General features: G+C 41.9%; 1 protein-coding gene across 2 annotated transcripts in view; it reads right to left on the bottom strand.

Moving 5' to 3' along the window:
- Positions 1–17,193, bottom strand: part of tpst1 (tyrosylprotein sulfotransferase 1) — a 46,253-nt gene that overhangs the window by 21,606 nt on the left and 7,454 nt on the right. For both annotated transcript variants that reach the window (XM_041940908.1, XM_041940909.1), the window contains exon 2: positions 7,659–8,694. In XM_041940908.1, coding sequence (XP_041796842.1) covers positions 7,659–8,515 — 857 coding nt within the window. In that variant the 5' untranslated portion in view covers positions 8,516–8,694. The remainder of the gene's footprint in view (positions 1–7,658; positions 8,695–17,193) is intronic.

The raw sequence follows: 17,193 nt of genomic DNA, 5'->3' as shown, positions 1-17,193 counted from the left end.
AAATTGTATCAGGACCCATTTAGGGGAGAGGCAAGATGCTAGGCCTCAGCCTGCCATAGCAGACTTGTAGTCTGCGTACTGAATAAAAACTACTGTAGAAGAAGACTACATTATTATACACACAGATACTTCTATGTATAACGTTCTATCTTAGACAAGCTTGTCAAGAACTGTCATGATGTCTTGGCATTTAAGAAAAAGGTTTTCTGTTTAGTGTCCCGTTACACAAATTTTAGAACATGCAAGCTTTTAACACGAGAGGATTTTCTCTTATGTTAATTTTGACTTGTTTAACCAATTCATGAGCATTCTGTGAAGGGAACTCTCAATAGCACAGTAACAAGACACAAGGCACAGTTGCATCTTTTGCAATATATATAGCCTTTAATTGATACTGAATATTTTGTTGTTGTTTGTCATAGTCATTCTTTTTCCATTCAGAGGTCATAAAAGTACACAGTACAGTAGCCTGGTTTCAGACTTCTGAATTTCAACTTACAGCGATGTAAAAATCAGTGAAATCTGCAAATAAAAAATAAATTATAAATATCTTAATAAGCAGTTAACTGTTTGAGTTACTTTTCAAGCAAATTTGTGAAATAGTTGCTGTTTCCAGCTTCTTATGAACATTTGCCGCTTACCTCTGTTTTATATCGCTGCAAGTTGGATATCTTTTGTCAGGCAACACAAAGTTTCTTTGATGTCACAGTCAAGTGAGAGTCAAGAGAAACTGAACATTAAGCCTCGTGTCCTACCCATCATGCACCACGCAGCCAGATCTCCCAACACAAAATGAACAGGATCCGTCTACCTGACATTGGTCAACAGATCCAATGTGTCTGTACGTTTATTTATCTATTTACATTTACTGACGATCAGTGTCAAACTGTATGCCGACCCTGTTCAGCTGAAGTTGTTATATTTGGAGATAGGCTTCAAACACGCTAAGTAATTTATTCACCCAAATGTGGCAATTAGCCGAATGAGACAAATCTAGCGAGTCCTCCTCACAGCGTTCAGGCAGTCGCTCGCTGCAGATTCAGGCCGTGTCAAAGCAACAATTACTGCTATAATGTCTATCGCTGTGGATGAGTGACCATACTCGGTCGTAGAGAGCACAGGATTTAGGCATTTGGTTAAAGTGCAAAGGTCCAGTTCCAATGTGCCTTCATATGCATCTCACACAGTGTAACTGCCCTTTATAAAGGGGGGCAACATGCAGCTGTTCAGGAATCATCAGTTTTACAATGTAAATTAGTAAATACTGTAATTTGTGTTTTACATTTTTGTAAGTAATTTTTTCTTACCAGTAATTGAGTGTCTTAACTGTTACAGTTACAATTATCACCAATGACTTTGTTTTTCAAACTAACATTTTTCTAAATAAATTACAAAAAAGCAATTTTCTGATGTTTGTTTATATCGTTTTCCTAACGTACCAAAAATGTACAAAACCACAAACCCGAGATACACCAAACTGAAATTCAGCAGTATGGAGCAGCTATGTGACATCACTCAGCTTGTGATTCTGATTTGGTCTGGAAATCCTGGTTTCATCTGAAAGTAAACTGGACTTTGTCCCTGGTAGTGGCTGCTATCAGTGGACTGTTTGATGTAGATATGCAGAACAAAGCAGTGTCTCCATGCCTCTCTGCAGCGTAGCTCAGAGGGCTCTGGTGAAGGTCGCACTCATTAATATTTGAGAGGTATCAATTTGTGGAGGGGGTGTCATGTGCACCAAACGACCTCAGATCTGCATCTGCATCTGCATCTGCATCCCCAAGAGCTCTTACCGCTGTACGGATGTTTAGAACATTTTGGTCTCAAGTTTTCAGTTTCAAGAGGTGGAGCATTCTATAACTGTGAGAGGGGAAAGGTTAAACATACTGTGCCTGTTTCACTCAAACATAACCCCCGAAGAAGGTTTTCCCATGTCTAGACACAGCTGATAATGAAAGAGTGTTGTGAGAGACGAGGACGTTGTGGCCGTTCTCTGAGACTCAAGAGTCCTCACCGCTGAGTCGGAGCAGTGCAGTGTTGTGGTAGCGCGGCTGAAGAGCACTTGAGTCTCCATGGTATCTCGACTTGAACCAGAGCACGCCTGACCACGATTCAAGATGAGCGTTTTTTTTTAGCTTGGTTTACAGGATTTACCTTTTAGTTGAAAAAGATGTTCGGATTCAAGATGTTTATTTGGTTCATGGCTGATATGTTTATGAGGATTAAACCTAAATCTAAAAGTCAATCTGTTAATAAATAAAAGAAACCCCGAGCAATCTCACTTTTTTCTAAAAAGCATCAAAATCTGATCTGAAAATTAGTTCAATAGTTAATCTGCATGAAAGTTACATATATGCTATGGTATATTAGTAACAGACTGGCACTTCTTATGCATGTGTGATTGAGGCTACTGACATGCTAACTACTAACATCCCTAATTAGCTAAAAGCACACATCATGCTAACATAAAGCAACCTACTGTTTTTTAATGGTAACCAGGCATCGGTAAATCAGCCACAGCATACCAGACAAATGGGGTTGCAGAGATTGCTTGATTCATAATTACAATCCACTATTTCATGACAATCATGTTCGTTGATAAAATGAAATGTATGCCTTTGTTGTTGTAGAGCTAAAGGTTAGTTAATATCCTACCAACACACAATTAATGATCAGACGTTGTCTCATTTGAATAGGTGATATTTATCTTTGGCCCTGTCAATCATCGTAAAGCAGAGTAGGAACGAAGAATTCAGATTGGGGTTTTTTTTGTTTTGTTTTTTTATCCTGAACTCAGTATTTTCAACAGATACTTGTAACTTTTTAACTTATTTATTTTTCATAAACTATGTTATTATATTAATACTGAACAGTGCAAAGCTTAAAATCTTAATTGTGAAAAGTGACATTGGACATTGGCTTTGCAGAGTGCTGTGTGGGGAGACCCGGGCCGAGCGGTAACACCAGAATGTGTTCTGCTGTTTACGGGCGGGGGGAAAACTTTTTTTAAACTTCTGGGACTAAAAAGTGGATTTATCTTCACTTCAACCACTGCAGCAGCGAGCCGCAAAGGTGCCGACCTGTACTGTAATTCTTCTGTCTGTTGGCCACTAACTGGAGGGGAAATGTACTTTACATCACCAACGGAAAAGAGGAAAGGGGAAAAAGATGAGACTGGAAGGAAATAACTGAGAGAACAGGAGCATGGTGAGTGCTGAGGTCACTCAGAGGCAGAGCTGAAAACAAACACACACAGTCACACACACACCCTCACTGCCTGCCATTGATGGCTAGCTTACAACTAATGTGCCGCATTCTGGCTGTTCGGGGTGAATAAAGGCATTTTGCAAGAGGTTTCAGGACATGGAAAGTAAACAAAAGGAACTGAAAATATTTGCAAAGCTGTTTAATGTGCATGCAGCTGATGTGTTAAACTGTACACATCCTGAGGATTTCCACATCTGAGGAGACAGGCACTGAAGCTTACGTCTCTGTCTGGGACAACCAGCTTGTTTCAAAACTGACTCTCGCTAAGACTCAAGGCTGACCGACCCAAACCTGGACAACCAGCCGTGAGTAGCATCATCATCACTACCATCTGACATCAGATGCCTTGGCAAAGACAAGCAGGTCCAGCCATTGCACTAGAGGTTAGTGTGATATATGTGTTAAATAATTTAGTATTAAAGGATGTTACAAAAATGAAATGGCCATCGATAGGAAAAAGGTTCCCCACCCCAGTTTAGGCTTTTAGAAAAATGAAGCAATCATTACTTATTATATACATGAATGAGTGTAATCATTAGCAGACAACAGATGAAAAGCTCTGTAATATGAATAGATATTAAACAGAAGCTGGATATATCCATTACCAGAAACATCAAATGACTAGTAAACACAAAGACTGAGCTCAAGTTGCAGCTGCGGTGCCTCAGAAGTGGACACTGGCTGTATATTTCTTTAGGTTATGATAGGTACAACTTATCATAAACATGTAACAGCATCTTTCTGTAGTCTGTTTAACAATTTAGCCTGAGCTGGGCAGACACAGACTCAAAAATGAAACTGATCTCTAATTCAGAGATGAAAAGGGACAGAATGATAAACTGAGCATGCTCAGTTGGATATACGTCTTTAACTTCATGGTTTCACTAGATTTGTGGTGGCAGCGGATCCGGCTGCAGTTGCCTCGTCTAACTCATTCTTTGGTCCCCGTCTTCTCCCATGACTTCATCTAAACCACAAAAGTAGGGCAAGGCAACTGTTTCTAGGTCATAGATCAATATATAAACTCTAGGAAAATTCTTGAGAAGTCAGCAGAGGTAATTGTGCCATCATTGGGCAGGACGCTTTAACACAAATTACCAGTTCAAATGATCAAATGTCTCAACGTGCCTAAGCCTTATTGTTGATGTTGGTATCATGAACAGCTTTATGACTCTTATGTAGTGTGGACTTTAAGGGGTGGGTTGAAGAAGGCAGTCCTTCAAACATAACGAGTGGGTTCAAGCGTATGTCAGCAAACAGTAGCACTGCTGAAGACTCCTTGAGAGAGAAACCCACTCATTGACATCACTGGAGAAGGGCTTTAAAAACAACACACCTCTATAAGGATGAATTAGTTATCATTTAGCTGCATACTGACGCTAGCTTCAGTCAAATTACTTACTTAAATCAGTTGAATATTTGCTCGATGCCTTTGTGAAAATGCAATTAAACATGCTAAATGAAGGCATACCGCTCATCCTGTACATCAGTGGTAGGCAAATTGTGTCCCATAGACCCAATCCCACATTTTAACAAAAATATTTAGCCACCTGATGAAAGTTGAAGTTTCCCCTTTTGTGATTTATAATAAAACCTTTACATATTTTTTTACACATATATACTGGAGATAAAAATATAACTTCAAGGCTCGTGTAAATTCCGAGAAATATTCCTACTAACATCACATAAGGAGTGTGTTGTTAGAACGGTGCATAGTATTACAATGAAGAAATAACTAAACAGATGAATAACACAAATAGAACAATAAATAGAATAGAAAATAGCATACTGATGGTATTCTGACATACCATGAACAGCATGTTAGCAAAGTAGCAGCAGCAGCTTCAGTGCTCCACCTGTGTGTACACAGGATGCAGTCAGGCGCAGCACTGAGTGTAGGTCGCCCATGTTTTGGAAGCTCTCAGAGCCCAACACAAAATCACTTAGTTACAAGTGTAAACGGGAAAAAAATAGACCGCCTCAGGTCACATTCCATCAGACGTGTGTGAGACGAACAACTGAGAAACGCTGCTGAGGCCTCCTGTGTGGACACTGCGTGAGGTAATACTTGCATTTAGGGATCCAACTAATTGATGCATCTGAATACTATTTCCTCAACTAACCAATTAATTGATTAGTTGAAAATAGTCCTTGTTGACATCATCAAATGTACTGTTGTGTCAAAGCAACGGTCCAACAAGGATATTCAGTTTCCATTTTTTAAACAGAGAAAACCAGCAAATACATTGGAGAAGCTGCAACATGAGAACTGTTGGCATATGTTACTAAAATAAATGGCTGAAAGGAGTAATTATCAAAAGATTTGACTTTTAATCAATTAATCAGCTAATTGTTGCAGCATCTCTTCCTGCATTCAGCTTTGATTTACTGGAAAAGGCCACGGTGTACTGTATATATATATATATATATATATATATATATATATATATATGCTGTATGTATGTGTGGTCATTTACATCTTTCGTGTCATTGTGCAACACAGAATATGCCTTTGTGTATGTGAGTCCATTTTGGCAAAATTCATAGAAACATGAGTTGCTGTAACTCCTCAGTTACTAATGGCCAACTTGCCACCGGATTCAGTCCTTCAATAGTTTTATAAATCAATGTTTCAATTATTATTATTGTATAGTTTTAACACTGTATAACACTGGCCCACAGCTGAATTTAACTGCTCACCTCCGCTCTACAAGATTATCCCTGCTGCCTCATTGTTTCTTCTCTCAGTCAAACAGATCAGAACCATGGAACGCAGGAAGGTAAACAGAAGGAAAGATAAATGAAATATGTAGCCAATTAGAAATTTCAAACCGGAGGAAGGAAATCCAGCCTGACTTTATACTACAGAGGAAGTGGGATGAGTTCATAAAGTAGTGCAGTCAAAAAAAGGCAAAAGGCATTTAAAGGGAAAACTGCTGAATGAATGCAAAGCTTTTTAATGAAAACCATGACTGTTCTCAGATGCAGACAATAACAAAACGTTCCCAAATGTCTACAGAGGATATGGAGTGTGTTCGGGTGCTACGTGGCAGGAAGAGGGTGGTAGTAGAGGGGGGGGCAGAAGCAAGGAATGAGGTTGCACCCCTCCAGCGTTTCCTCAACAACTTTCAGAGGCCAACCTCCCAACTCACTGAAACCAAAACAACTCTGACATCAGGCAGGGCCATTAGGAAAACCCGCGTATAGTACAGTAGTGCAGACATAATCTCATGTGTTTTAAGTCACTAATGAGTAAGTTCCTCGCTGTGCACAGCAGTAGGATGTTTAATTTCCAAATGAAATGTAACGGCGGAAAGTCTGGAAGCTTTATGAAAACATAGGAAGGATATATTTCAAGGCCAGAGGTGCATGTTTATTTTCAAGGCCTGCAGGAACTGAGATTAAATAGAAAGTGATACCTACGACTTGACACACTGCTACTTACATGTCATTTTTCTCCAGGTTAATAGCCAGTCCATACTTTCTCTCCACTCCAGGCCAAGTTGTCTGAAGCTAAGTAGACATGGGCATGCACAAGCCCATTCCTGCACTGGGAATGTGATGTACGGCAGGCCCAGTTTATCTTGTGGAGCTGGCACAAATCCCAGCTTCTAACAACAGCAAATATTTATTTAACCACATATACATCAGCAATGAGCTGGTTCATGAATCTAAAGCTGTAGAGGAAGCATCAAGTAAAATGAAGCCTCTGCAGAAATTGTGGCAGATATCAGCATCAACGTGGATATATTTGTTATCACAGAGATAGTAGGCAGCTTGCTGACACGGCATTCCAAATGGGTTAGAGCCTCTGACAAAAAAACAACTGAAAGTGAGTCACAACATGACACAGTGGTGGTGGTGATGGATGTAAACATGCAGTGGTAGAGACAAGAGGCTACTGACCCACATATTACAAGGTAGTGCACTCAACCCTAATACAAGAAACAAGTAGAGGACAATGGAGCTATTTCAGTTTGAGTACAGAGAAAATCTATTCTTGAAAGGTTTCACAAGGGCCTATGTTGTAATTACTCTGAAATTTAAGAGTTGTGTCTGGATGTAACAACATGGGAAAGTCTCTCCCTAAGCTGCACACAAGAGGGATCAAAGACTCAGGGACAACAGCCACAGTAACTCTTTACTCTGTGGTTACAATTACTACAATTAGTGCAAACAATGAAATGCAAAAGTTAACTAAACTCGACCGAGTCAGCCTACAGGTTCCATCTAATTAAACAGGGCCACTGATGAATCACGGTCTTCCTTCTGAAGGTTTACTGGGAAATTTATACCTTTCAAAATATCAGTACAGAACAAGTTATCAGGCTTGGGGTGTGTGGCAGGGAAAGGAAAAAGGAAATGTTGTATGAGCAGTAAGCATTACTTACTTGGAAAGAGACACTCCTCCAGCTTTCCCAATGAGCTCCTCATGGTGCAGGACGGCATCATTCCAAGGAACGTCAAGGAATTTCAGCAGTGTCCTCATCCATTTCTCTGGATGAAGCACCAATTGTTCATAGTGCACAGGTAGGCATTTGTCCGCCGCCTCCAGGCACTGAGTGTACATGGTCTCTATCGCCCGATTCCACTTGGTCAGGCAGTCCCTGTAGCTGCCCAGGTCAAAGCCGGCAATGGTCACCTTCCGTGAGATCATGGAGTGGACTGAAGCCCTGCCATCACGAATCATAAGTACAAACTTGGCACGGGGAAAGATCTTGGCCAGGTAGGAAAGCGATTTCAGTGCAAAAGGGTCCTTGTTGCAGAGAAAGTTGGCAGGCTCTCCATGTTTGACGATGATTTCCAGCAAGAAGGCCTGCATGGCGGCGTCCAGCACCTCATCTGTCACACCGGCCTCATCCAGGCGCATCTTCTCCCGACCAGATCGGCTCCACATCTGCTTCATGGCCAGGATACGAGGGATGACGCGGGTTTCTTCGCCACAGCGCACCTCGGGGTGGGCGTCCAGCATGGCTCTCATCAGTGTGGTCCCACTGCGGGGCACTCCACCGATGAAGATGAGTGGCATGTCTTTGTTGTAAACAAAAGGCGTGCTGAGATTTTGGCCTGTCCGTAAGGTGGTCCGCATGCTGCCTCCCAGCGCTGACAGAGGCAGGATGCCGCCCGGCTGGCTGCGCTCCTCGATGCGGTGGTGGCACTCCATAGCATGGCGGCCCAGATAGAAGACTGTGACCGAGCTGATGACCAAACAGGCCACCAGCAAGTTCTGCTTCAGCTTGCCAATCATGTTGCAGGCCACAGAGGGGAGAACACACAATCACCACAGGGGCAATTTAAGGGGAGGGATGGGAAAATGGAACTGGAGGATAATTAAGGTTCCCACCCTTTATGGTTGTTTGCTGGGAACCGGGCATGGATCGAGCTCCCTTGTGCACAGCAGGCGTCGAGTCCCCAGCTCCATGAGGCCTGGATCGTGGCACAAAACACAAAAGGCACAGTTAGTTGTGATTATGAGTCTGAATTCCTATTTTATCTCAGTTCAGGATGACATTTAAGATTTTTGGCTTTGTAAAGAAGACAAAGACCCTGTCCTAATTTACAACTACTGCCAAAAATGGCAGCATCACTGTTATTAGGCCTGTATGGCAATGACAAGGAAGATGGAGAAGAACATGGATAAAGAAATGCTATGATTGAAAGGCTACTCAAACCGCATGATGATGATTTACATTTCCTAGAACATACAGAGCATCAACTATGCACTACGCACAAGGAGTGAAGTGAAAGACGCTTTGACGTTACATTCTTATAAAGAATACAGGCAGTCTCATGTGCATTTTAAACACAGATACAGGCAAGACAGGATGAGTGCCGAATGAGTGAGTTCTAGTTAGCATTTCTTAAGATTCAAGATTTGAGAAAGGATATGACAGCCATGAGTTAGTGAAGGAAAACAGGATTGTTTCTATCTTTGAAACGTATGATAAGATGGGAAAGGCAAATAGGATTTTTTTCTGGAATGAGGCCCCAGGGAGACAGTAGCTGAGCAAAGGTACAACATAACCTACGCAAAGGTAAACATTTCATGTGCCAGATTTTAAAATAATCATGTGGCAGATGTCAGGCACCAGGACAAACCTACAGAGGAGAGATCTGTCAGGAAGAGTGATCACCACATCTATTTACTTGACAGGCCTTTTGATCTCAAGCCAAAATTACTGTGCAATTTTTCTCTGCAGAGAGCCTTGAATCACAAAGCTGAAGCTGACAGAGATTTGCTTCAAACACAATCATGACAATAGAGTTGTCACCCAGAAAAAATAAATGAACTCTGTCTTTGATTTTATCAACATTAAGCTGAAAGAATTCAATTCTCACACACGCACGCACACACGCACGCAAACACACACACACACACACACACACACACACACACACACACACACACACACACACACACACACAGTAGTAGCTGCAGGCTTAGTACAGCTCATTTGTTGGAGGGTTTTCTCTGTGCTGGCATGGCAGCCACAGTCACCTTCCTGAACAAATGGCCTGGCTAAGAGGAGAGGGGGTGAAGGACAAGAGCAAGCATCGGAGGGCCAGTGCACGGCCGTGCTTCACTTAACCTGACCAGGATTAAAAACACTGGAAAGAGTGTGGGGGGAATAGCAAGCCACTCCTCTACCTTATTACCTTTGACCTTCAGCAACCAGTGTGAGGTGCAGCAACATTGATAGAACTCATCTCCCACCACGTAAGACTGAGACACTGACCCCACCCCTGTCCTTCTCTAGAGATAAGGGGCCCTGTAACTCACAGGACAGTCGCTATGAATCGAGAGATTCAATTGAATAATCACAGATAAAACACACCAAGGACACATCAGTACCCGGCCAAGTAAACAGTCAGTCGATTAGAGAAACCTGATTTCCAAATATCCTCATAACCCAGTTTCTAACTGGCTTTCTACATGTGAGCATGCAGGGTTTCCACCAGTGTACCAGAGGCCAATCCCCCACCTAGCCTAAGCATCAGGGAATGTCTTTTAGAGTAGCCAATTTTAATGAAAACACTGATATAAAGGTTGGAAAACTCACCAGCGACATCAGTTAAAACATGAATTCACTGTAGGAAAACAGCAGGTCTGAGATTAGTGTTCCTGACCCTGACTGTGCATGGAGTTACACTTGACATCTCCAACTATCGAAGGCTCATGTTACCAAGCAACTTTAGCTCACTAGCCAAACAGTTAGCAACATAGATAACTAACGGTAATGGATAATGTATAATGCTGCAAGCGCCCCATCCTTGGTAACACCGTTACAGCAGACGATCAATAACGTTAATGTTATTGTGTAGGAGTTACTGGGCAGAATCCCCAGAGGATGGTTGAAAAGAGACTCGAGAGTTGAAAGGAGCCTGTTGAGCCCAACTGTACCAGTTTGACTGTTTGTCAAGGTTTTGCAGTTTAAGCAATAAGACAAGAGCCAGTAAGGGTGAGAGAAGCAAGGTTTTGGTTTGGTTGGCTGGCTACTTAGCTATGTTGGGTGTCTTTGGTTGAAACATTCAATTTTCCTAATGTTGATACTCTCGTCAATGCCACTTTTCTTCAACCAACTAATCACAGCCTGTATGAGGCAAGACATAAAAAAAAAAGGTTGATATGCCAGTCGTGTTTGCTCGAGATTGCCGATAGGTGGTGCATTCACCAGGCTGCAGCAAGAGAGTGTGGAGCTCCATCACTGTAAGACAGTGAAAATTTTCTTCTGTATGTTTGTGCTTGGTGCGACAATATTGTGGTGTAATCGAAGCAACGTGTGATTTTCCATTAACAAAGCATGTATCCAAGCAAATACAGTTCTAGCTAAGCTAACCTACTGCTAATGCTGGCGAGTAATGTTCAATAAAAGTCCAAAAACATACTCACAGAAGTATCAGTGTTACTGAAAGAACACAACAAAACAAATATTACAGCATTATGTTCCATTTACCATTAAAATTGTATCTTTAATATCACAATCCAAATGCATTTGCACAATGTTAACTAGTTACTCATGGAGTGCACAGCAGAGGTTTGGGTAGCAGCTTTGGTGCTGCAAGGTGTCCATGGAAAAGAGAGGGCAGACGGGTAATTAAGGATTTTAAATTAACTCGTCACTCCTGCTGATAAGCAGGGTTCTGAGGGCGGACATGCAGTTTCTAGTCTCTAAATGCACAGTACAGCACAGATTTTAAAGGTCTTTTCTAAAACACCTTAGTTATGATAATGAATTAGTTAAAATCCCAATAACAGACGTCTTCTGCCACATACATACATACAGCCTTGCCCCATCTTCTTCTTCTTTTCAGTTATATGGCAGCTGGCATCCAAACATCTGCTGGACTGCCTCTTGCCTAGTCTATACTGGCACTGCCACAGCATGTGTGAAAAGGTGCAAGACGAACATGTTCCTGAATGTAGCTGCATGTATGAATAGTAAAAATCACTAGCAGTGTCTGAAAAGTTATCCCAGTAATTTACCAGAAAGCATGATAGAGGCTAAAGACGACAGGCAGGGGAAGGAGTCCCTCTGTCACGGCAGAGAGAAAAGAGGAATGGGGACATCATTACAAGTCCTCATCTTGAAAATTCAAATTGAATTCAACCTCATGGTGGCACTACAGGAAAAGGATCAGTCTGATGTATGCGTCTGGAGCGCTTTTATAAAAACCCTATGGTATTTATTCTATGGGGGAATATACATCTGGGCCTTGGATTGGCTGCTCACTGCTCCTAAACAAATGCACACAGAGACTAACGGGGCACAGTTTCACTTATATGATCATAACAAGGAAATCCAGTCACCTTATTTGCTCTGCTGTCACACATTTCACATCATCATGAGCATGATGGCTAACGGCTCCGTCAGCATTGTTCTGCCACAGCAGGGACTCTGACATCAGTGTGTGACAGGCTGCAGTTCATCACAGCAGAGCAATGAACCCAGTGCAGCGGACCCCCCCCCCTTCACGGCATCTGAGGGACTTGGATGCATCTTGGTCTGATCAGAGCACAACAGAATGACGCACCTTCATCTGCTTTGTTCTAAGTCATGAAGTTTTAATTATCTTAACATAAATACATAACTGCTGAGTGGCATTTAATGTCCTGAGAGTATCTGAAAGGCTGAAATGCATGAAGATTCCAAGGTCATCACATACAGCTATGTTTAGAAATGTTCTTCAGAGGACACGTTTGGCACCGTCAACTGCTGACGAAGGCAGAAATCAACAGTTCCCATCTGTGCCCAGCCACTGAGTCCACAATCCACACTGGCTGAAACACAGAGCTTGAAGGCAGGAGCATTATAGATAGAAATGATGAAGCCATTGCTGACTGATTCTCAAAATATCTGAAGATTGCAGGTCTGGATGGTGATGCTACCACAGAAATTCAAGAAGAGGATTTAGTAAATATCACAAAGCTATTGGTTAGCCAATATGAGAATTCCATCATCTAAATGCCATACAACAGGTTTTTCCCACCCAAACGATGCTTGGATAATCACTGAATACTTGGTGGTTAAATTCAATCCATATTTAAGGGATTTTCATTGTCATTTCTCCTGTTATATTTACGTTGTTATATAAGTCCAGAGCACATACAGCACATTATGTCTGATCACCTGGAGAAACAGGCCATGTAATTCTATGTTGGACATTCGTTGAAAATAGCCAAATGAATAGAATGTAATAGGGATGCACGATAACTGTTTTTTAAAACCGATACCGATAACCGATAACTTTCAGCTCCTAAAGACCGATACCAATAACCGATAACACACACATATACCTAACATCATGACATCAATACCACAAACAAAACCAAAAACAGCGGCGCACAGTGAGAGGCGGTTGCTACGCAACGTACGTGTTTACTTTCAGAGCCGCTGCGCAGTGAGAGATGCGACAGACGAGTAGGCTCATTTTAAATCAATAAAATGTGTTTTAATCACTATTTTACGTCACACCATTGAATGCTTTAGTAGTAAGCCGTGTTCTAAGCGGGATAACGTATAGTGAGCAGGTTCCTATGGAGAAATAAACCCCACCGCTTCGCGTCGGGCTTCTATGTCATTCTGAAGAAAGATACATGATCCCTTACTTAGACTCATCTATGTAAACACACTGAAAAAAAGGGCAGTCCATAGTAAGGCAAGCGCCATCATGTCCATGATTAAATCTTCAATAACCTTAGCCCGTGGGTCATCTTTGGCAAATTTCTTGGACTTTTCGAAAGCCTCGCCGACGTGTGTCAGTCCCGGTGGCCTCTTTGCGGCTGGCTTGCTAATGTTAGCTACTTTAGCAGGCCGGCCGTCCTCTTTCCGCTTTCCAAACTCTGTCAAAACGGTGGTTATGTTTCAGGTGGCTGACCAGGTTTGAAGTATTAAAGCTTGTGCTATTTCTCCCTCCTCGTGGAACTCGCTTGGAACATTTGTTACGAACAAACAGCGAACAGTCTTCTTCGGAAACTTTGAAGAAGTCTGAACTCTGTTTTCATAAGCACGCTGTGCCGCATGCTGCATTCAAGGTGTAACGTACATTCCCCCGTTCCCTCGTTTGGTATTGAACTCACCCAACATCACAGTTTTGTTTTTGCTATTGAACTCTGTCCCTGCATGTGGACATTATTTTTTTCCATATCATGGGTTAGAAGTGAAAAATAAGTCCACGTTTTCTAATATGACAAAGTATATGTGTTTACTGTTTAAACATTGTAAGCTAGTAGCACAAAGACAGGAGCTAGGCTTTAAGTGTGGCTACTTAGCTGGCAATAAAATAGGTCATGTACAGGAATCATTTAGTCGGAGTGCGCTCGACAACATGAGTCCAACTAACTGATATAAGGTTCATATATTATGGGCTGTATTAGAATCCGTTTAGCCAGGTTGGGTCAGACCTGGGTCGGCCATGAATCACTCCACCATCTGTTTCCCCTCTGACACCATGTTGCCAACTTCTTCTCAGTGGGTAACTTGTGCCTAATGAGCCAAGTGGCTGTTGTTGCTTTTAAGCAAACACCCTCGACTCTTAACTGGTAGTTACACAAGTGAGGGGCTTTTCACTACAAAACATTACGGCTAATTCCTTGCATTAGCCTCCCAGTGAGCGGGAGCTCAGGCAAGACTAAGCTGCAGATAAATTCTTCAAGGAATGTAGAAAATGTGTAAATGGTGTTGCAAAGGTCTTGTAGTGCAGCATCTGACAATGCTTATTTCTTCTTTTTCCTGTCTTTGGGCGTTGTCTTTCTTTTCAGCCCACCCACGCTATCTCACGTCTCTGTGTCTTCTCCTTGGTGATTCAGTGTTACAGGGAGGGGGGAAGTCAGAAAACATGCCAGGCTGCCAACACCTTTAGTTTATTAGTGGCAGTACAAGAGGGGACTGCTGTTTCCCCAAGGCTACTGCAACTGCTCTTAAAGGGGAAGTCCACCTTCTGATTCACCTTGGCAGTTAGATATCAGTCTGGAAGGTTGGGTGCACTGCAGGTATGTCTCACGCAGATTTAATATCATGCTTTCAACGACGACCTTAGCAAAGCTGCACGGAAAGATGCAAGACAAGCAACTTAAAAATGGCACAGAATCCTAAATAACGGAAGCGACGCAGATGAGTGAAAGATGGTGAGTGAGATAGAGGTAAAAGTGAGAAAACAAAGAGCGGGAAGGCGAGAACGACATCAACAGATGAGTCACAGGTATCATCTCAGGCCAGTGAGGATGAAGCACACTATACAGCATTCCTCTTATACAGTGAGTAACCTGTCTGCTTCACATAAAAACACAGTTTGAATGAAAGATGATGAAAGATTTAATGAGTCTGACTGATTCAGTCTTAAACAACAAATAACTGCAATAAAAAGACTGAAATATATGTCCATATAGTATTAATGCAAACATTTTCCTACCTTCTTTAACTATGTTCTGCCTTCCTTTATCATGATTTGGCTACTCTCATTTCTTTTTTTAACCTAATGCTGGATTTCATAATTCCTTTAAATAATTCAGCAGGTTTATTATAGCCTCTGCACCACACATTGACAGCAAATGCTGTTCTGTTCAATAATTAGTATGAACATTTCTACTGTTAATCTGCTGAAATATTAGGCTCAAGGCATCAAGGGCAGTGATTTGACATTCAGCAGCGCCTGACTGTACAATCAATTGTGAGTCGCAGCCCTTCATGCTTCACACAAAGAATCTGAAAACAAATGTTTTAATTTAGAACATACAGAACATACCCGATGTGAGTGATAAGGTCAGAACAGTCTGATATAAACATGATCGCTCTGACTTGTTACTGTCTCAACCATGTGATGTGCTGTCCACAACCTTGAAAAGACCTCATTCATCACAGTCAAACCGGGACCATCATGTGACTTTGTATTACGTGTATTCCCTGCTCAACCTCGACTTCTATTTCTGCCTCTTCAGAGGATTTCTCCGTTTATAAAACTGCCGCAAAATAGAGCCGTTACTCTTTGATTCTGAGGGAGTGATCACTGAAATGTACAGCTGCTTATCCTCTCATTTGATACTGGTGTGGATACACAAGTTTCTGTACCCATACCAAAAAGACAATTTTTCAAAACCTTACTTTGAGGCTAGTTATTTAGTTAGTAGCCTGAAGTTTTGTTTAATGGAAGCTGTGGTAGCTCACCTGTCAATGTATGACATGATCAGAAAAAAGCTGGACTGGTCATAAAACTTGCCTCATCACTATTTATAGAGCTCCCAGGCTTTTTTGGCTCTCTAACACCAGACTAGGCCCGTTTAGTCACCCATGCTAGGCACACCCGTGGTATACGGTACCTGTCCAATCAGGGGAGAAAGAAATGGAAAAGGACCTAAAGGTTTGAAGTGGAGTCCCATCAGAGGAGACGCGTTGTGAATGCCCGACTGATAAACTGCGGTTGAGATTCAGAGCAGTGTCGTGTTACACCTTTGCACCGGGGCTGAAATGTGTTTGTGTTAAATTAAGTGAGGCTCTTCTCTCCTGTTACTGATATTGTATCCTGCTCGCAGGATATTTCTTCCCATTGATCTGTTAGGGGAAACAGCGGAGGCTGAGGCTGCTCTCCATGGAGCAACGGTGAAACCGAACCACATCAACACTTAATAACAGGGGCGACTTTGCACCTCGTGAAGCCCTGGTGAGAGAGCTCTGTGATCCTGACAGGGGAAGAAAATAACAGCAGCAAAGTTTCTAACTTCTGCTCTGAAATGAACTGTGTGATAGGAATGGCAGCCAGGTTAGAAGGCGTCGTCAATTAAACATTCCATTGATTAGTGGATGGATGATCACTCCATCCGTCACAGGCAGGGAAAGTCAGCTGCTCTGAGCAGTCTGTCAAACACTTTCAGGAGCAGAACAGCCAGTTGTTGCCTCTCTCATCTCTCACGTACACTCAGTAAATTCAAAATAAACCAAGTGTACTGTATGATGCATGCATTTTCAGCATCCTTTTCATTTTTTCCTTTCTTCTATTTTTTTAGTCCTGTTGTTTTCTGATATTTATGACACTTCAAATGCCTTGTTTTGTCTGAAACCCAAAAAGTTCAGTTCACAATGATATAAAACAGAGAGAAAGTGCAGATCCTCACAGTGGAGAAGCTGCAGCTGGAGAATGATTGAGGGAATGGTTCCTGCACAAGCGTTCCAACACTAATTCTCTAAAAACGTTCATCCAGTTTGACAGTAAATTATATCTTAAGTGTCCCGCTCTCATTAACTATATAAAACAAGCACTTTAAGCAAACAGCCATATGCAGCACACAGTGAAATCTAAACTATTTGACGATACAGTACATGATGCCAGAGAGGCAGGAAGAAAGGAAGGAAGGAAATGCATTTTTTTAAAAGCATTGTTGCAATGATTTACTGTCAATTAAGTGAAGTTGTAGAAAGACACTAACCTTTTTTT

Source organism: Chelmon rostratus, chromosome 7 (genome assembly GCF_017976325.1).
Source record: "Chelmon rostratus isolate fCheRos1 chromosome 7, fCheRos1.pri, whole genome shotgun sequence".
In the NCBI taxonomy this organism is placed as follows: domain Eukaryota; kingdom Metazoa; phylum Chordata; class Actinopteri; order Chaetodontiformes; family Chaetodontidae; genus Chelmon; species Chelmon rostratus.
The sequence above is the reverse complement of the archived record's forward strand: the minus strand, read 5'-3'. Positions and strand labels throughout refer to the sequence as shown.